Source organism: Anomalospiza imberbis, chromosome 7 (assembly GCF_031753505.1).
Source record: "Anomalospiza imberbis isolate Cuckoo-Finch-1a 21T00152 chromosome 7, ASM3175350v1, whole genome shotgun sequence".
In the NCBI taxonomy this organism is placed as follows: domain Eukaryota; kingdom Metazoa; phylum Chordata; class Aves; order Passeriformes; family Viduidae; genus Anomalospiza; species Anomalospiza imberbis.
Genome location: NC_089687.1, coordinates 23,499,176 through 23,520,435, shown reverse-complemented (window position 1 = coordinate 23,520,435; position 21,260 = coordinate 23,499,176). Strand labels below are relative to the sequence as shown.

The 21,260-nt window shown below is 37.9% G+C and overlaps 1 protein-coding gene across 9 annotated transcripts in view; it reads left to right on the top strand.

The window, feature by feature from the left end:
- The window catches only part of ZNF385B (zinc finger protein 385B), a 154,091-nt gene that overhangs the window by 87,931 nt on the left and 44,900 nt on the right, over nucleotides 1-21,260 (top strand). For 6 of the 9 annotated variants that reach the window (XM_068196011.1, XM_068196010.1, XM_068196014.1 and 3 more), the window contains one exon: nucleotides 11,650-11,780. The exons of the other annotated variants lie outside the window; for them this stretch is intronic. In XM_068196011.1, the coding sequence (XP_068052112.1) occupies nucleotides 11,650-11,780 (131 nt within the window). The remainder of the gene's footprint in view (nucleotides 1-11,649; nucleotides 11,781-21,260) is intronic. 9 annotated transcript variants of the gene reach the window in all.

Here is a 21,260-nt window from a genome sequence, read left to right as displayed (position 1 = left end):
GGCTGGCTCAAGGGCAGTGTTAGGAGAAGAGGAGCAGTGAGGCTGCCCAGCCTGGTCCTGGTGTCATCATGGAAAGCAGATGCAGGCTTGACGGCACATTTTCAAAAAATGCTTTCAACTTCTCTTTGTCTTTATTTTCAGCATAGTGTTTGATTAATTACATTTAATTTATGAAATAAATAATATTAAAGTGATATTAATTTGTCTCTGGGATACTAGAAGAAAAAAGAAGCCTTTTTTGGAAGGCTTATGTCAGTTGAAGCACTGTTAAATCAGTTCAAATGTTTGGGTAAAAAAATTCTTGTTTGCTCCAATCTCAATTTAATTTAACAGAAACATTCCATTACTGGCTTCTTTTTGTTTTCTGGTATTTTTCCTTCTCTCTTTCTGAAGGTAAGCTGAAGGTAGAGTTGTCAAAGTTCATGTCATGCATTCTTTGAAAACATAACAATATCAAAAGTCTTCATGTCCCAGCCTTGGCAGGGCTGGAGCACTGCTGCACCCCAAGGCAAAATAAGGTTTTTAGTCAGATACTGGTGTTTAATTAATGTTCAATAACATCACAAAGGCAGCACTCTGGGCTAGCAGATCTGTTAATTTGAAATCTATTGTCTTCCTTCTCCCATTATGAATAGAGGGTAGATAGCATATATTTTAGTTTTATAAATTTTCAAGTTCTCACTTATTCATCAATGCTGCCTTTGAGACTAAGTAAAGCAGTGCACCTTAATTCAAGAAAGACAGGATTTGTGGACTTTGATCTTCTGAATGCCATGACCCTATGCTGTCTGTAACCCTGTGCTCTGAGGTCCCCTTTTATGAACTCTTCAAAAAATTCAGACACCATTTATTTTCATTTTCTTGTTTCTTTCTTCCTCCAGAAGTTATTTTAAATGCAGCTCTGTAGCAGGCAGCTAGCTTCTAATCCTGTTAAGTTTAATTCTAAGAGGAATAGCAGGGAAAAAGCCAGTGAAATTCAGTTTATCAGTCTTTTAGGTAATATTTTAATGTTGAATAGCAGGCTGCCCTCCTTCCAGGGTCAAGTTGCAAAAAACTCACATAATCACAGATTATTCTGAGTAGGAAGGGACCCACAGGGATCATCAAAGTCCAGCTCCAGCTCCTGCACAGGACAGCCCCAAGAATCATAGCGCACATTTCAGACACACGTTGTGTGTCCTCACAGACCACCAGAGCTAAACACACAATTACAACAGCCCAGGTTTGTTCAGGCTTGATGGTTGCTCACTATTTCACAGCACCCGAAGCCACAAAAGCACCATAATGAAATGAAATTATTATTTACCTCTGAGTCTTGAGCTGTTTGTTTATATGTATATATGTATATGTTGAAGTGCTGCAGAGGTGGTGGATTATACCCTTAGTGACTTAAGTAAGCACCATGGCACTGATTAATAGTGGGAAGCCTTTACAGGACTACATGGTCTGTATTTTATTATGCCTTTTGGTTTGCTAAAATCATTCATGATTGTGTGGTCACAGCAAAAACATACAAAGCTTCTGAATATTGTAAGGCACTGGTAAATTTGTCATTTGGTGAATGACCTACAGAACTTTAGAAAGCTAGACAAATAATGCAACTCCTGTGCTCTTTCCACAGGCAGGTTCAAGTACCTTTCTTTGTGTTGTTAGGTGAGGGAAGTGCTAAGCCTGGCTCCTACTCTCATGTGTGAGTGAGGTCTCTGCACTATTTTTTTCCAGCTGTGGTGCTACAGGATGCACTGGTAATTTGTAAAGCTTGAGCTCTGACTCGTCCCTTGCTGAAGACATTCAAGAGTGTGGGCTCTGAAAAGTAGTAGATGTAGTAGATCTGATTAGGAGGATGTTGAAATCCTCCAGGAAATCCTATGAAGATGTTCTTGTTGCGTTAGCTAAGGGCACCAGCTAGAAAAAAACCTGTACATGTTTGATCTCTTTTGGACAGGTGCTTGTGTGCTGCATGGCCTATGCTGTGGCAAAACAATTAAATTCAATGTGGAACATGTGTGGACTACATGGACAATATCATGAATGTTTTTAAATCTGCCTTTATTCCCTTCATCATTGTTTTTATTTCTAAACAGGAAGATAGTGGTTCTTTTAAAAGCATGTGCCTAGCTATGGAAATGATGGCAAGTGAGGGGAAGATTGTGACTGGTGTTGTGATGGTTTGAATAGAAAAGGGGTGGACTGAATGTACAAATTTCTTTAGAAATTTCTGAAAATTTGAAAATTATAATTGGAAGGAAAATAGATTTCTTTTGGTGGAGACCTGGGTTTCCATTGCCAATATTTTCAGGAGACCTCTTTGAATAACCTAAATTAGTTTTTGCAGCAATCTTTAATCTGAAGGATATTTACAGAGCAATATCAATAGAAAAACTTAGAAAACAAGAAGCAACTTTGGTAACTAGTATAGGAGATTTTGTATTATGCAGGAAAAGCAAATGAGGCATGAAATTCTCTGAGCTGTGATGACGTTCAAGAGCATTGGAAATTGTCTAATGTGATTAAGGGATTAGACACATCTGTGAGGATCTATGTGTCTAGACCCCTTTTACCTTTGTGCACTACTGAGCTGGTTGGTTGGCATATTGAAGGGAATAAGGAGCAAGAAACCAGCTGCAAACATAAATCTGTATGTCCAGCAAGCAACAAAGGATTCCCTCACCAGCATTCCCGGTGACAGATTCATTTGGTTTTTGTGGGTAGCAGCTCAGTACCTCCTGAAAGAAAGCCTGTGCTGAGGCTCACTGAAGGTTAAATGGCACATCAGTGGTGCCAGAATCAGAGTTGGATTTTGAGAAAAGTGTTGGATTTTGAGAAAAATCAGGTTATATGAGAGCTGAAGGGATAACAGACTCTAAAAAGCTAACTGCAATTAAGTGCTTCCCTCCAAATTATGAAACTTTCAAGGTATTATATATTTGGATATTTTGCTCTTGTTCTTTATCAGGGAAGCTTCAGTTTGTAAGAAAACTTATGTTTTCTGAACCAGAAGGGAAGGGAGTGCAGTGCTTAATCCTGGGACAATTACAGGCTTGATGCCCAGCACCAAAGAACATGCACTGAGGTCAAAAATGGAGACTGTTATACGAGTTGCACCATGCTCTGAACAACAGCCTTCAGTTGCTGTTACCTGATGTGTTTTCAATTAGGGGTGACAGCAGCAAAGCAAACACCTTCTTTCACTGCATTTGGGTTGGGACAGTACAAAAGGCAAGGGTGGGGGCTGGTTTAAATAAATCAAGTAAAAGGATCTTAAGGATTTCAGAAAAATCTTCATTAGTCCAGATGGCAGGAGAACAGAGAGCTGAAAAAGATGCAGCTGTTTTTTCTTTTGTACTTGGAAAACTTCAAAGTGAAAACAAGTCCAAAGCAATGTTTCCTAGAAGCAGATAAGAAGAGAGGAGGGGGTAAAGATGCTCACTCAGTCTGTGGAGACCAGAGAGAGAAGTTTGACCCATCCAGTGGATTCTGAGAAAAAGAAATAGGGATAGACTGCAAAACTTCCACTGACCTTAATGTAGGCCAGAGCACTGCATTTATTAATAGTTGTTACTGTTTTATTAGAAAAAACCCAGCTTACTGAGCTTGATCCTGTTAAGGCTTGACATGGCACTCTATTTTTCAGTCAAACAAACTGACTGCGTTGTTTTAGAAGTTTAGAGAATTATCTCTTTTAAGAAACTAATGGCAAATATTTCCATAGTATCTACAGATAACAGCAAATTGCAATTGCACTCCAGCCAGCATGTTTCTTCTAAATATAGAAAAGGATGTTTTGTAATTTATTTAATTGCTTAGACTTGACAAGGAGCCAGTGCTAACAAAGTTGCCTTGATAGCAGTATAGTACTTGTGGCATTCGCTTGGTTTGGGGATGTAAATACTGAGAAAAAAAGTGTGAAATGACAAGTGGAGCACAACTGCTGTAAACTCTGCTGCTCACCGTGCAGGTGTGTGGATCCTGGGACACAGAGGGACATGGAGGGACAGGAGCATGAGTCACCCATCCTGCAAGTACAGGGCTCTTCCTGATGTTATGATCAGGCAATTGTAACGCAGTTATTTAGGGAAAATGCAAGATAATCTGTTCCACTTCTAATTGCTGGACTTCACTTCCCACTCCATCTGTTCTGGTATCCCCATAAAAAACCTATGGGGATTCCAATTGTTATTGAAAACTATTAGAAAGGCTGCAAGAAGAATAAGATTTTTCAACTTTCAACTGCAAGAAGAATAAGATTTTTTAAAATTAATTTTCTAACATATTTGTCTCTAAAATACTGAAATTCCAGTTTCCTATTGTTTTTTCTCAATCTTCTCCCTCTGCAGCCTCCTTCTCCACAGTAGATATCATTATTTGTCCATATATGTGATTTTGATATACTAAATTTGATATAATAAATGTAGAGATTTTATACTATATTTAGAGATTATATACTAAATTTAGAGATTAAGGCACTAAGTATTGACACAGTTTTTTTTCCATACTCATATTATCATAAGAGAAATTTTCAATATCAGTTTTTTCATTGTTTTCCTATAAAGTATGTGCATAATATTTATGATCTATCATCTTTTTTTTAATGACCATCCTTCTATCATAAGACTTTGGAGATGGAAAATAATTATCTAGGCAAAGGAATATTAACAATTAATCAAAGTCAAAGTAATTCCAAATAACCGACTAACATTTCAATGAGGAAGGATCTGATCCAATGAAGCTATGCTTACTTGTAAAGTTTTTTTCTATTTTTAGAATTCTTACAATATATAGCTATTCTTGATATATATAGCTCTAGAAACACAACTTTTCTAGATGATTTATATGTATTTATAAGTATTAGGTAAGTGATTGTTGACTTTTTGGATTGACTAATAGCCATTCATTTCAGCAGCACCAGATTTCAATTTCTTTTTGGTGTTGACCTAGTTGGTGGAAGCCTACATGCATTTGAAGCATAGAAATACCCCATTTCCAGGTATCCCATTTTATACAAAAGGAGAATATGGAATTCTGATAATATAGCTTCAGGTATCCCATTTTATACAAAAGGAGAATATGGAATTCTGATAATATAGCTTCATAGACTATTTCTATGTGGGTAATAATGGAAATACTAACTTCATGCTCAAGCATACTGGAAATAATGTTTTAATTTTTAGGGAGAGAGTTATTTTTATAATCTGACATGTTTTAGGTAAGTAATTTTTGAGCGTGATGAGCTTACACTGTACAATATTTAGATAATTTATATGTTGCAGTGAAGTTACATCAAAAGCCTCTGGGGTCCTGAAACATCTACTGAAAAATAAATTCCAAATGGAGTGCATAATATTTGGCATATCATTTTTTATCCATATGTTGCTATGGAAAGCTGGACCTGGACCAATGCTTTCTTAACACTTGCCTTATGAGTGTTCCATGCAGGGGTTCTTTAGTTGAGTAGCCATGATTTCTACACCAGTTCTTGCTGCCTTTCCTTGTGGCTCCTGAGAAAACAAAACAGCACATCTTTTGAGGATTTACCTGGTTTTATTTGCCAGGCACAGATAGGTGTGTATAGTTTGGTTTTTAAATTCATCAGTAATCCAAGGACTATTCCATTGATACCTGAATAACGTTTAGGAGATATGAATACAGTGCACTCTCCAGGTTTTAAAATATGTGTATCACTAGCTCTGATGCTGGTCATGTCAATTCCCAAAGAAGCTGCATCCTCATTCATGAGTATTTTAGTTGGTGTGGTGCCCAGGGGGGCAGAAAACTTGTTAGCATTTTTCCTGTTGTCAGCTAGGGCTGTGCCATGTTACATATATTCTGGGCTTCTGCTTCAAGTTACTTGTAAAAATAAGTTGCCAGGGTAGTGAGTTATCTCTTAACATCACATTAGTCTGGGAAAATGTGTTGAACTAATGGTCTTATCTCTCACTTCTTTTGACAGACTGGAATCCATATGGGTGTCATAGGTCTCATTTCTCATAATACCATATTATAAGGAAGAAATGTTTGGCCTGCTGATGTGAAATGTGAAAACAATTAATTAATTCTGTATTTACTTTTTTTTTTGTATAAGGGGAGTGCATGTGTTAATATTCACCTTCAGGAGTATTATTAATGGGTTACTTCTAGAATAGATTTTTCCTTAAGTGTTTTGATATCAACACCTGCTATTCAGAAACTCAGAATTATTTTACTTGCACTTAACTTGTTTTTATGAGTTCATCTTGGGCATAAACAGAAACAGATGACATCCTCTAATACCCTTGTATAGCTGTAAGTAAACAAACAAAATTAGTAAGTTTCTAAATCCTCTAAACTGATCATACTGGAATGGAAAAATTACTGATATTAAGCATTGTAAAAAATCTCAAGGGCTAGTGTCTTATAAGTGCCCAAACAACAAAATGTAGTGACTTGCAAGTGATTGATTTTTACCTGTCAGGTAGGGGGAAAAAAACTGTGGGGGAAGCAGAACTGAGGCACAATGCAATGGGGGTATCAGATAAAAGGGAAGAAAACTGTGACTCTTTCATCTTGATGTTAGGTAGAGAGATTGTTATAATTTTTTCTGCATATCATTCCAAACAGTTGCATATAAGCAAGTGTAGGGAAGTCTTGAGTAAGTTGGGCTGTTTTAGAAGTGGTCGGGGCTTTTTGGGCTTTTTTTGTGAGTCACAGGCAATAAAGCTGGAGAGATTTTTATTCCATATGAAAGCCCTAGGTACTATCTCTGGCTGCAATGTGTTTATAAAACTGGATTTCTTAGCCACATGAAGAAGTAAATACTTCTGAAAATGTTGAAAACTTCCACTGATGAAATAATAAACTGTTCTGACACTGTAGGGTCCCAGAAAAAGCTCCTAGGTGAACACATGCAGAATTGTCTCAGAATCCTTCCAAGGAGTTGCTTCCACCTTCTGGAGCTCAGGAGGAAAGTGCTGTAACCGGAGATGACAGTGTGAGGTCTAGAGACAGAGTGGCTGTGCACACTCTGGCTGCAGTCCTTAATTCAGGAGCAATTTGTCATCCGCCCTCAGAGGGGTACTGTTGGCTTTAGCACAGTCTCAAAAACACAGTTCCACAAAGCTGAAGGGAGGAGAAAGCCCAGAACTGATCCATCATACTAGTTGCATTGCTACTGTTCTGTGGCCAGATAAGGCTACTCAACACTAGTGTAGAAAGTAAAGGTTCCTCACAGCTGAAAATGGTGAGGGATGAAAAAGGCAGCACAATGTCCATAACTGAAAACTGCCAGTCTAATGCCCATAAGTAGTGGTGGGTGTGAATATCTCAATGTCCCTTTGGAATCTTCCCAAATACTGTCATTGGCACAAGTTAAAACAAATACAACCATGTGCAATCTGAGGTGGATGTAGATTGTCCAATGCATAGAGATTTGTCATTCAAATAATTTTATTCAGTCCCAAGAGTGCTTACTCTTCCACTCTCTTGCTCTGAGTGAGGATTGCTTCCTTTGATGGGAGGATTTAAATACTGTAGTAACATCTTTAGGTAACAGGAAAACAGGAAAGACTTGAGTATGGCTTCAGATTTCTCATTGCCTTTAATGAAGATATTGGAAGAGAATGCTTTCAAGTCTGAAACATGATTCATTAGGTAAGCTGAAATAATTCACAAATGTGGTTTGTATGAGTATGTTTTGTGATGGAATTGGGCTTTTTTTGTATAATGGTCTAATAATGACCCAAATCTGAGGAATTAATAAGCAGGCATTACACTTTTTTTTTTTTTTTTGTGGTTTTCAGTGAAAAAGAAAAGCACTTGGTGAGAAAATCACAGAAGTAAAAGTGTCACAAATAGTTTTCAAGAGGTACAGAGGGTGAAGTTGTGTACTTAGATTTGACTGAACTTGGCACTGCTTTTACTTGAAGAAGAGCACTGGTGACTTTTTACCATGGCCAAAGTTAACTGTGATTCCCTCTGCCAAAACTGCAGCCTTGTTGGTCTGGAATTCTGATTTTTGTTATGAAGCTGGAAAACTGGGGGTGTTGGTAGAGATTCTTCAAGCCCCTGTGTCACCTGTCCCCTTGTTGGCAACAGGCTAAAGCTTGCTTCATTGGCCCTGGGGACACATCTTGCTACAGAAGTGACAGATAAAAGAGGTTCTAATTGCTCCCCAAAAATGTCACTTGCACTGCTTAATGCATTGCACCTTATTTGTTAGAGGCTGATTAAATTTGGGTGAAGATTACCACCTTTCCTAACTTCTGTAGAAACATGAGTGTCCCAGTGCATTGCAATGTATGCAAAGCCACGTGTTCATGGCTAAGGAGAAGCAGCGCCTGTTATACAGGGACTTGTTTGTTCAGATAAATATGTGTAGGAAGAAGAAAAACCTCTAATAAAATGAGACATTTTGGGTCATCTGAAAACCTCTTTTCCTCCTCTCCGACAAGGGTAAAAGGGACCAGTGAGGATCAGTGCCTTTTGCAAAGTCTGTCCACAGCTTGCATTCCCAGCACTTAGGTAACTCCTGCTGTGGGAGTCAAAATTGAAGTTATAAAATACTCTTTAACAAGTATGAAGCTGAAATAAGCAAATGCCTTTGGAATAAATATAACTGCTCTTTCTTGTAAATATTTACAGGTAGTTTAAAACAATCTGTGCTTGACATGGTAAGTCGTCTTTATCATTAAAATGATATTGAAATTAAAAACATCTGTTAAATTCATGAAGATATTGAAACTTGTCAGTCGCAACTTTTTTGTTGCTAAGTTCAGGCTGGATAAAGATTTGGTGGAGTAGTGGTGAGAATCTATTTGACCACTAGGAGCAATGCCAGGGTAAAACTGCCCTATTGCATTTGATTTGATGATTTTTTCATTAAGTGCTTCTACTTGTAATTTAGGTCACCTTGACCATTCTTTCAGAGGTGGGTCTGAAAGTCCCAGAGGTGGGACTTCAGTCCAACAGGGTTCTCAATATTTGACTGGCAATTGTTGAAGTAGTAAATTGGCAAACAAAACCCACACATTTTTTATGATTAATCAGTCCAGTAGGTGTATGTTTTCTTTTCTCTGTGGGCTCCAAATGTATTCTAGTCTCCTGGTTATAAATTACTCTGGCAGCAGAAAAAACATGGACTGCAAAACTAGAGAGAGAGATTTCAGATGTCTTTTTCACATGAAAGATTCTGTGCTCAACCAAGGAGTACAAAGAAGGTTGCATTTTTTTTTCAGTAGGATGCCTTAAAGACTTTATGCCACATGCTTTCTATACATTGAATAAGGACAGCATCAGAAAAGTAACTTTGATTTCAAATGTCAGTCACAATCTGTCTATTCTGTTATTTTTTTTTCTGTAAAATTGAGTTAGAATATGTAACCATAGCTTCATTGAAGTACATTTATGTAAAGAGAGGATAGGTCTTCTTTGACTTCACAGATCTTTAATTGCTTATGAACTTGAAAGAGAAACTTGCAGAAGTTAGATTGATGATGGCCCTTTAGGTAATTGAATACAACATAGTTCCTGTTTGAATGCAACTCTGAAATCCAAATTATGTAAATCTACTGTTTCAGAACTAGCTAGTAGAAATAATCATATTTTTTGCAGTTGAAGATACTTTCTTTGGATAAATTCTCAGACACTTTGCTTCCTATTTCCTATTTGCTTCCTGCTTTCCTATTGATTCATCTATCCCATTATGGATATGAATAAGAAACTATAGGCATGTTAGCCTTTAGCTTTTTGACGTTTGTGACTCCACTTGAATAAGCTTTGACGTACAGTTAATTAGGCACAACTATCAATTAGTCTCATGGGCTTATGCAGGAAAAAACTTGACATTTATGAAAGTATTGGGATAGAAGAAGGGAGAAAATAGTCTGGGGAAATTTCTCAAGCATATTTTTCCTTTCAAGTTGTGCAGCTCTGTTGGGATGGTATGAAACATTCTCTTTGCTTGGCTGTCATTGACCCATCTTTGTGCAATCATGATGCTTTTCCTATAGAAGAAACGGAGAATAGATTACAGCCTACTATTCATGTGCTAGACCATAATACAATGTTTACTATGCTGCAGATGAGATCAAAATGACTGTGTCTCCAGCATCAACAAAATTGGAGCTCAGGGCTAGTTGTGTTTGTTCATCCAAAAAATCCATGCAGCCCCATCTGGCTTCTGAACTTAGCTTTCCTCTTGGATACCATGAGATGGGCTTGAAATTGTGACTGTGGAGAGAGGACAGTGAAAAGGAGGAAAATCTCTCCTTTGCCTTCAGTTTTGTGTGTCCTTAATAGGCAGAAAGGCAGATCCCTTAATGGAAGACTGGTGCTCATGCAGCCCATACGGATGGATTGCCTGGCATTTTGCAAGTGGATACAAATGATTTGATTTTATGGGAGAAGAGAGGGAAAATTGCTTGTTTACTTTTCTAACCCCCTCCTTCTAGCTCCCTCTCAGTTCCCCTCCCCTTCCCTCCTGCCCATCCCTTCCTGGCTGGGTTAGAAAAGTTCAGGTGTCTTCGGTGAGAAAAAGCTCAGGTATTGTGCAAGCTGTGATTGAGACAAGGGAAGCTCCTAAGAGGCCTGTTATGCTCCCAGCTGCTGGCCACTGATGAGTGGGAGGATTAGGTAATTATGGAGAAAATGTGGCAGAGGTAGGAGAAACAGAGTGACTCACCCTCCTTTAGAGGTGTGGGACACTTGTGTTCCACTGCCTGCTCCTGTCGGTGTTGAATTATTTATTCAACCCAGGAAGGAGACACTGAGGGTTTTTTTGGTTTGTGGTTTTGGTTGTTTTTTTGTTTGGTTTTTTGCTTTCACTTTGTATTTCAGTGAGGGAAATTTTATTTTAAATCTATTTTGTATCATTTCAGGGGAAAAAATACTCCCACAGGCATAGCTGGAAGCTGTGTGCTAGGCACACTTCTTTTGTGAATAGGGTAGATAGCTAGTTAAAAATTACTATTTGTATGTCTGTGCCTGCCCATTCCTTTGGGATCTTGCTGGGCAATGATTCTTAAGTGTACAGAGAAAAAAATTCAGCAAATAGATTTCTAGAAAACTTCTGTTTGGAAAGCTCCAATTTAGAAAATAGTTAGCATTGCATATAAAGAATTGTGTTAATCTGTATGCTAGCTGATTTTTTAATTGTTGGCTGCTTCGTAGTATTTGCCTTGCACCATAAAAAACACAAATTTTTACATGTTCAATCAAATGGTGTTTGTGTAGCACCTGACAGTCAGAAGAGGGGAAAAAATAACATGCAGATCACTATTTGGAAACAAACCTCTGGATTTCAGCATACATGTATTGTCTGTGCTGGCTGATCCAGTAGGCAACCATGAATTGCACAAGCATCTGACTTTCATGGGCACCCATCCTGGCCTTTTTGGCACAAGAAGAATTTTGCAGCTGTAGAAAGGATTTATTCTACCTGCCAGTGGGATTTATATACCATGTGTCTTCTCATCAACATCTGAGTATCCATGGCCATAGGGAAGTGCTCTGCCTTGTCTGTACTGTGTGTAAATAGGTTCCTTTTAATGATATTACTCCTACAGAGCCTTTTCATCATCCCCTGTATAATTTTTTCTTGGCAGTTGTATCAGCTATACTGTGTGTGTTGCAGAAAGGAGAATACCATGAATTCCTGGTTTTGTTTGCTCTTGGCAGGCACTACTACACTTCCCACCCTTGTGCGCACACCTACCTTGATGATGCAGCCTCCCCTGGATATCAAACCCTTTATGTCCTTCCCTGTGGACAGCAGCTCTGCTGTTGGATTCTTCCCAAATTTTAACACAGTAAGTAAAGGTGTTTCCACATTTAGTTTCAGTGTATGCTTTCCAATCTGGTTCTAATATCCAATACTGAAACTGCCTTAAAACAGTGCATTGCTTACACAGTTCTAGGGAGCCCTTTTATTCTGTGCCATGGTGGTTGCTTTTCCCCCTGTATGAAAGGCTTGGAGTGGTGTCCAGCCTTTTCGCTGTTAACAGGGCTGATTGATTTTTACCTTGGTCTCTTGAGTTGCTGGTTGCACATTAAAAAAAAAAAATCTCTATGCTATGCTAAACATTTGAGAAACAATAAAATGATTTGGAGCATTTGTCTGGATATGTGTATTTCTATATGCTGTAAAAAGGAAAAAATAACAGATAATGGACAGACAGGTGGGACAGGTAAGACCTACATCCTATACTGCTGTGAATTAAGCTAAGTCGAATACAACCAGGAAAGCAACTGGAGGATATTGTTAATTCTGTATAATTTCAACATCAGAGTGTAAAACTGCACAGCCAGCCAATGTGGAAAATGTGAACCTGTTATTTTTACTTTATGGTAAAGCATCTTGGGGTTTTTTGAAACAAAAAAAAAATTGCCAAAATAATACTTCTGTGGTTCTTCATGTTTATTAGAGCAGCAATTAAAAAAATACTCTCTTCCTTACTTCTCACTACTTTATCAGCTCATAAAAAGGCAATGAGTGTTATCTAAAGGCTTGTTTGCCATCACATTTTAGCTTAAATGTTTAAGCTAATGGCAAGAGGAAGGAAACTTGGGAGTCATTCCTGCCCAGTCAGCAGGTACAGTGTGTTTGTAGGTGACCGTCACCTGAACTGCTGCACACTGCTCTTGTCACCGTGGTGTGGGGCAGCGGAAAGGGGAGCAGTGTCATCACCACCACACAGTCACCAGCTGAGCCACTGCCAAGTGTCTCCTTTCCCAAACTAACTGTCTGTCTGAAATGAGAGCAGCAACAGCATTATTTTTCCTCGTGCTGAGCAAATCCTCCTTGCTGACAGGCCTGGTGCTACAGCACGCGGGGATGTGGGGCAGTTGTGGGGTGGCATGTGAACCTGCTTCTCTCATGTGTCAGCAGCCCAAGGTATGAACAGCAGCAAATATTGATAACTCATTGCAGAACATGTATGTGAAAAATGTGTGTTTATCAGGGTGACTTAGGGATGTGCACAAAGATATAAAAGACTAGAAAAAAACAGGTACGTTAAAAGAGCGGGTTCAAAACTCAATCCCATATTAAGGAAGCAGTGTGTCGTTACCATATCTAGGCATGATGCAATTCATATTAATTTTCCATCTTCTTCCTAATACTCTCAGGAATTTTGTTTGTTACTGATTTGTTTGCTTTCTAGTTGCACAGGTTTTCTAGGTGACCTTTTTCACAAACTGTTCATTATGACTCGGAGAAACTTTGCTTTAGAGATGTAGTTTTAGAGTCAGCCATCCATTATTTGCTTTCTGGTGATATTACTGAATATCAGAGTTGCAATAGCCTCTAGATACAGATTAATTTGTATATTTACACTGGTTTTGCCTAGTTTATATTTATCTGGGTTACCTTTCATTTGCCTAATTCCTGGCATGTTTATCATTCACAACTGTCATTCCTCTCCAAATTTCTGAGGTTTGATTAAAAATTAGACCTGGGGTAATTAGCAAACACTGTCAACTTGGTGTGTACTTCCTCCCTTGGAATTCTTGATAATTATATAAAATTATGCTGCTATACGCCACAGACATTGCATATTTAAATTCTTTATTTTAAGAAACAGTGGTTCAGGAATTCTCTATTTCTAATTTGCAGACTTTGCCATTTATCTTGCAGGTATTGATTTTCCTTGAGTTTTTCACAATGGACTTCAAAGCTCATTGGAAAACTAAATCATTTATGATTATCTACTTACAAGCACAATGAATGCCCATTGTCATGCACTTCCTTTATTTCTAACTTAGCACAACCTTTGCAAATGTGGATTTCTAGGTTTTTGTATATGTAGTCTTTTGTTTTCCATACTCATTCCAAAGTGGTGGCAATAGTATGTAAAAGTGTTTAAAACAATTTTTCCAGAAGATGATTTTGAGTTGTAGAGGCAAAATCCAGTTGATCCATAACATATGTATCATCCAAAGAACCGGGAACTTTTATATTGTGCAGGAAGCGACTATTAGAAGAGCCAAAAAAGCCATCATTTGGATAAATCAGGAAATCCATGTACTTCATTCATTGGAGGACTTGTCCAGGACTGCAGACAGGGAAACATCCAGTGTGCTTCCCTTCATCTCTGTGCCTGCCAAGGGACTGAGGGGACCTTTCTGGGGTGCTGGTTCTGCTTGCCTGTGTTCACTGAAAGTGGCAGAAAGAAACGGTCTGAGACAAATCTTCTTTGGATCCCCCTTCATTTTCAATGGCTGTCAGAGACAGAAACATTTTTCTAAACCTTGCTGGGACTGGTTTCTAACTTAACATCAGTGGCCTTAAAAAAAGTTTTGTATGGGAGCTTAATACAGTAACTACCAAGGCAGAAAAACAAGGTAAAATGTATCAACTACAAACATCTTTAAAGGAACACCCCCTACAGTTTTTTCCCAAAAGAACTTCTCTTATTTATGGAAACATATTTAAAATCTGGGGTAAACCCTTTCTTATTTAGTAAACTTTGACAGTTTTCAGTTCTGAAAACATCTGTGATTCTCCAGATAAAACATTAGTGTTCCCATTTTGTTTGTCAAACTGTTTTGGTCCCTGGCTTCTCTCCACAAGGAGTACTTTCAGCAGAAGCAGTGAGCAGACCCTGATTTTGTAAAAGCAATACCTGCCCCAGTCATATCTTATTTTCTTGATGGAATTGTGTGATGTAGTTTAAGCTGTCTCCCATTTGCTTTTCCTATATCATTAATAGTTCTAAATGTGCTGTGGATGTGTGTACAGTAATTGCAAATTCATGCCCCAATTAAGTTTGTCTTTGTTCATTAGGACTTATTATATAAGAAAATTATTTGGGGAATGATTGCACTAACTCACTGGATACGTATCTTTATTCGTCAGTAAGAGGAATAAAACTTTTCTGTTTCAACAGATCAGCCAGAAGGGGATCTTGTAAGGGCAGGATGAAGGATCCCAAGTGAAGAAGTATTGCAGAATAGGTGCTGTCTTCCCTGCTCTTTTCATATCAGCTGCAAGTAGTTTTGTCAGAACAGTAGAGACTGTCAGTCTGAGCCTGAGTTGCTGCATGGAAGGAAAAACCCTCTGTCAGAAATGCTACAGCAGTGGATCCAAAGGTGACATCACGTTTGTCCGGGCATCAGGTTCCAAATGGTCTTGCTCAATACCTCTCTGTCTGAAATGCAGAGTTTGAATCATATTAGCAGCTATTATTACTTAAAATGTTCTTGTTTATAAAAAATTGGGAACCATCATTATAGGAACTTCCCAAATTGGTACTTCCAGTTTGAGATGGATGTGGACCACAAGGTATTGTTAAAGCAGAGTTTTTTTCAGCATACTAAAATGACTATAAATAGGCCTTAACAAGTTAACAACTTGTATATTGATTACATTCAAAAATATGTAAGTCAAGTATATAGTCAGTGGAAATCAAAACTAAGTTTACTGTGATCCCTGTTGTGTGTTTATTGTAACATAATCTTGAATTTTACACTTGCTGGCTTCCAGCACACAGTTTTACCTTCTGTATCATTCTTCCTCTAAACATCCCTGATTCTTTATTTCCTGTCATCCATCTTGTGTACTGAATGATGAAAGGATACTTTGTGATCACACCTTGGTACATGTGCTAAAGTGGCTGAAAGCCAGGAGTTATCTTGCAAGATTGAGATCACTGATCACGATCACTGTCTCCATCTCCCGATATAAAGGTTGTGCACTCCCCAAAAAGAGAAATCTCAAAACTCCGGCATATTCTGCCTTGTCCTGAAATGAGAACAGTACTACATGGCTCACATTTAGTTGAAGTAGTACAGCCAGGGACCTGTCAATCTGCACAAAAACATTATCAGCAGCTTCTCAGATTCTATCGTCATAGAAAATAATCAGCAATTCATATGCTTCTTTCTGAGTTTGTTATGGCCTCAGGGGTAATCAAAGATTAGAGCATCTCTTGTAGCTTTTACATTAGTGAAATATTTTGCATCTAACTAGCCCATGATTGGTTTCTAAATGCTAGTTCATACCCTTCGTGTTTTAGAGGACACATGGGTTAATGTGGCCTAGTTATTGCTTCAGTGTCTTATTTCTCTTCAAGTAGCTTTATGCTGATTCTTTATATTAGAGTTCTCTCAGTCCCCTTGCAAAGTGGACCAGAGATATTTTACATCTGCCAATGAAGGTGAGCCAGCTGGAATGTACTACAGGAAGGGAAGAGGAGCTGACTAGTAACTCAGTCAGAAATTTCTGACTCTTCTCCAACATTAGCCCTGCCTGGACTAAGTATCTCTGGCCTACCCCCAAGACAACTATGGGGAGGAACTAATTTTCTCTTTCCTCTTCTGCATTTTCAATTATTACCCACATTTTTATTTGCTGCCTATCTCTTTCTCATTTGATGGGCCCAGTAACCACCAAGGCAGAAGCTGAGTTCAGCAGATAAGAGCACAGGGCACCCGTATCACCAGCTTCACTCGCCCCTCTGTGCCAAGTGCCTCTTCTGCCTTTTTGGCAGGACTCTCTGGCTTGGGAGCTTTCTCTTTCCTTAGCAGGGTCTGAATTCAGCCACTTAACACCCTGCTGCAGTGCCAAGGTACATTTTGCAGTCCAGGATTGTATATGGCAGGAACTGATTACAAATGCAGCCAACTGGATGTTGCCAACCCGTTATCTACCATCCTTTTAATCCAAGTACCCTGTCCCTGTGCTCTGAATTCCCCTTTTCTGGAGTGCTGGAGGGAAGTGACCTTTTCTGGTCTTGTCCATCTGACTCCAGAGAGAAGGTAAAATTTTTAAAGAGCCATACTTTACATTCATTAACTGCACAGAAAGGAAATTTAAGCAATTGACTGAGGAGTGGTGTTTTGCAGGGTAGCTGGATATTTTTCCTGAGGATTTTTGTTGGTTGGGATTTCTTTAATTAAGAAATGGTAATGTTTTTCTTACAAACCTCTTATACTCTTTATAATAATGCAGGCACACGAGGACTTCAGGTTTGCCTTCTATTCCTCTTTTGAAAACTCAAAAATATTCCTATTGCACTTTCAGTTGTTATGGATATAAAAGTTCACATTTTTCAAGTCATAGCCAGAATCATCCAATTCACAACATGAGGAGTCATCCTGTTGCCATTTATTAAGGGAATAAAAAAAGTAACAGGTATTTTCTGAGATACAGGTGAGGAAAGCACAAGTTCAGGTCTGTCAGCACAGACCTCTGTTCTGTGGCTAGTCTTTGCTATCTCATCTCCAAGTACCTGGTTACAGACCCCCTTTCCTCTCCATGTCATTGTTTTCTCATTTTTTTGTAGTCTCTTTTGTTTGTATCTTTAGGCATTTTTTACCAAGCCAGGAATCTCTCTTTGTCTTTCTATGGCTTTGAGGCAAAGCAGCAGAGAACTCTTTCAGCTGTGATAAGAGTATTTGGAAAAATTCTTCTCAGCCTGTGGAAGCCCTGAAAAATGTTTATTGAAGGTGGTATATTTTTCCCAAAAAATACCTGAGTCTTTTCCTGAAACTTTCAAAAACCTCTGAGCTTGAAGAAAACACCTAGTAAGATATACTGAGTTAGGTGTGGGAAAAAAAACTGCCAGAAACAGGGGGTTGTCAGTTGAATTTGACAGATTTTTCAGTTTCTGGTATTTTAACAGAAAGATGCAGGTTCCCTAGTTCCTGTCTTGAATCTCTCAAAGAGCAGCTCTGTAAAATTGGTGAGCCTAAATAAGCACTCTTCTGTCTCTTCTTCTGGTATATCATACATATAATAAGGGGGGGGGAGGGAAGTTTTTATTAAAATAATACAGTTGGGCTTTAAGGGAGAATCTCTTCAAACATTAAATATTTTATAGATTTTCCTATTGCTTTTGTATTTTTTCAAAGAGGAATTGGATGGATGAGCTTCCTTCTCAGTTTCCAGATCAGCAGCCAGATAGGGAACCCTGTCTCCAAGGAGAAAGTGCACTGACACGCACTGGTGAGGAACAGAAGTCACCAGGTGCAGCCTTTCCCAACTCCTTTGCAGGAGTCTGGCATCCACCATGTGGATTTTGAAAAATGGTTTCTAAGTTGCTGCATTGTATCCATTATTGCATGTAAAAGTTATTAGGTCATCATGATTCTTTAAAGAAGTACAGCTTCTGTGTACAAATCCTACAATTTGCTGAGTCCTCCATAAAATCTGGTCCCTAGCTATGTGTTTTATGTCTTTCTTAACAGAAAGCTTGGAGTTACTCTTTGTTACATTTCAGCAATATTTATTTATTTTACTAGTCAACACAGGAAAGCTCAGAAGCCTTTATGTGCATTGAATTGCTTTCTTCTCAAGTTAGTAGTATGTTCCTGATACAAGAAAGCTTTTTAAAGGGAGAGGGTTGTTAATCATAGATATTTTAGGCATTAGGTAACTGGAGGATGTTTTGCCAATAGACTGTGATTAAAACATCTCCCTTCAAAACAAGCAGTTGCAGAATTGTGGTTTAGGAAAAGTAACATGTGTTTTACTGCTCTGTTTACAAAGATTTTGCTAGTTCCTAATTACAAACCTAAGTTCTACAAGTTCTAGGCAAAATTCTAGAGCAGTTTTAGAGAAAAGTAATTCTCCATAGGTCTGGTGAAGTGGCTGCTTTTGCAGTATCCTGGCTGTACATGGTGAGTTTTCCTGCCCTGCCTTAGACCTTTGTCACATTGTTCTGTGTGAAACTGAGAATTGCTGCAATAATTAATAGTTAATATATTATAAAAATGTAGCTGAAATTTAATTCTTGTCATACTCATTCCTTTGGAATGTGGGTGTACTTGTGATCTTTTAATTTCAATACAGTCAATTTCATGACAATCTGAAGGTACCATATGGCAGTTTAAAGCCACACTGTGAAACTTGGCTTTCCTTTGCACGCCTGGAAACCAACACCACCCTCATATTGAGCAGCTCATTTCAAGTAACAGAGCAAGGCTGATTTGAGTAGTTGTGCCTTTCAGACCAGTCTTCTCTGTATTCAGTCTGTCCATGTTCACCATGAACTTCACCTGCTTCCCCAGCTTACCACTAGGGAAAGAGCATCTCATTTCTTGCCTGTGTATTTGTTAGACAAGTAGGTTTATACCTGGCTTTGTTTCTCATTTACTTAAATTTAAAGAAAAAAATCCCCACCAAACATAAAGAAAAAACCCAAACCAACAGACTTTGATACTACATTAAGTTTCAGAGCAGGCTTAATTAGAGGAATCCTTTAAAGATTCATATCTAAATACAGTGCTTTTTAAATCAAAAGCATTTTGAAGTTTGTTTATGTTGTGTATGTTGTTGATAAAAAACCCAAAACAAAATCAAGAGAAACAAACCTAAGCCAGCAATATCATTATTAATTTTTAAGTGAAAAAGACCTTATTATATATGGTGAAAAGCAGAAGACAGCTGTGAAATTACTTAGGCAATTCTTGGTTCTGATTTGCTTCTCGCTTACATTTAGCCATTTTATACATTCATATTCAAGTGTCTATATGCACATAAATTCTATCCTCTTATTAGTTTTTTTTTTTAGTATGTAAAAAATAATGATATTAATTAATTTCATAAGACTAGATTTCTCATGTCTTTATTCTCTCCTGTTCACAGAATTAATCAAAAGCTATGAATTTGTCCCTAACCTCTCAGCATAGTTCAGAACTGTAGTGGAAATTCAAGTGTACCTAATGCAATACCACTCATCTTTGTGCTTTGGTGTTCTGGAGCAGCCTGGGAGCAGGAAAACTCATCAAAACTTAGAGCAGACTTTTAAGTAGAAAAGGGTCACAGCTAAGGACTATCTCAAAGATGAAAGGAAAAATCAGGAACTTTGTTTGCCCCATGTGTTAGCTAAGCTCCTTTTCTAAGTACAAGCTCTTAGGCTTGGATCTTTTGGCAGGATTTTGCTGGAAGATACTTTTTCATGTTATTTACCTATTTCTATTATTTTACTGCCAGTTGTAATAGGTATTGTAACAAGAATAGTTTTGCTCTCAGGTATGTTATTGATTTGCTTTTCAGCAAGTCTCAAACTACAGTATGTTTTTATTTTTTGCTGGATCTGAAGGCAAGACAGTAATGTTTTTTTGTTTAGCTGAACACAGCTGAGTGCTCTGAAAAACAGCAGCTTTAATAATAAATAGCAGTTATATAACACCTATCAGATTATTTTAACATGTTATTTAGACCCTTCAGCTTTTTTTTATGGGGTTGCAAATATTTTTATCCCCATTTTACAAATGAGTGATATAAGACTCAGATGAAACGACTCATGTACAGTTAAACCTATGAGCCAGCATAGCCACAGAGGGAAAGAAAACTGTCTTATTACTTGAGCTTAACCATTGGATTTAGACTTTGCTCTTTTTCTCAGGTTTGGTCTGTCATGGTCCCAGCAGTTCATTTTACAGATACAAACAAAGTATTGCACAATGGTAGAGTAGTAATCTGGATGGACTGAAAAAGAAGCTGCCCAATACATAAAGATATTTGAGTTTCACATAACAAAAAGCACTGAGCCACAGCTACTTGCTTTTTTTACTTATTCTCCATTTCTTTGGTGGGGAATTCTCTTTTATCCTAAAATATTCTCAGCAGCTTTCTGTTTCTTTATTTCAGCCATAAAAATCTCTCATCTTGTCTGGAGCAGAAAATTTGACAATTTTTACCATAAAGGTTAAATCTATTTTTGGTGTTCTCATAACAAACTCAGTCCTTTAATGTATTTATATCCTTGCTTGAGAATAAGCTTTAGAAGAAGCAGAGACCAGATTTAGAATTTTTTTTTCTTTGGGTCAAGCATTTCTATAGGAATCAAATATTACATTTTTATAATCTTTTACACAAAGATTTCTAAAAGAGCAAACAGCAGTGGTATTTAACTTTCAGAAAAGTCTGAAAATTTAAGACTAAGACTATCCTGATTACGATTTTCTAACCCAGAAATTGTTTTTAACATGCAATAAATATACAAGCGTGAAGGGAAGGAAGGGCAGAGGAAATATTCACAGCACTGAACAAAATAGTTTAAAAGTGTTTTCTCAGTTACCCTTTGACCTCTGTGCTTAATCATATCACATTACATGGAAAGAAGAGAGAAGTGGGAAGAGTTGAAAGTTTATTTATCTTTGATTTTGATTTTTAATATCAGTTACTTGATTTAGGCTAGAGCAGTGCAAAGACAGAGGAGGCCAGAAAAGCAAAATATTAGAAACTCCTTGGGTTTGTTTCAGTTGTTAATTTGGCTTATGTTGGTCTAACCCATGATTTCAGAACTGGGTTAGGAGAAAGAAAATTCTACTGAGGAGACTGG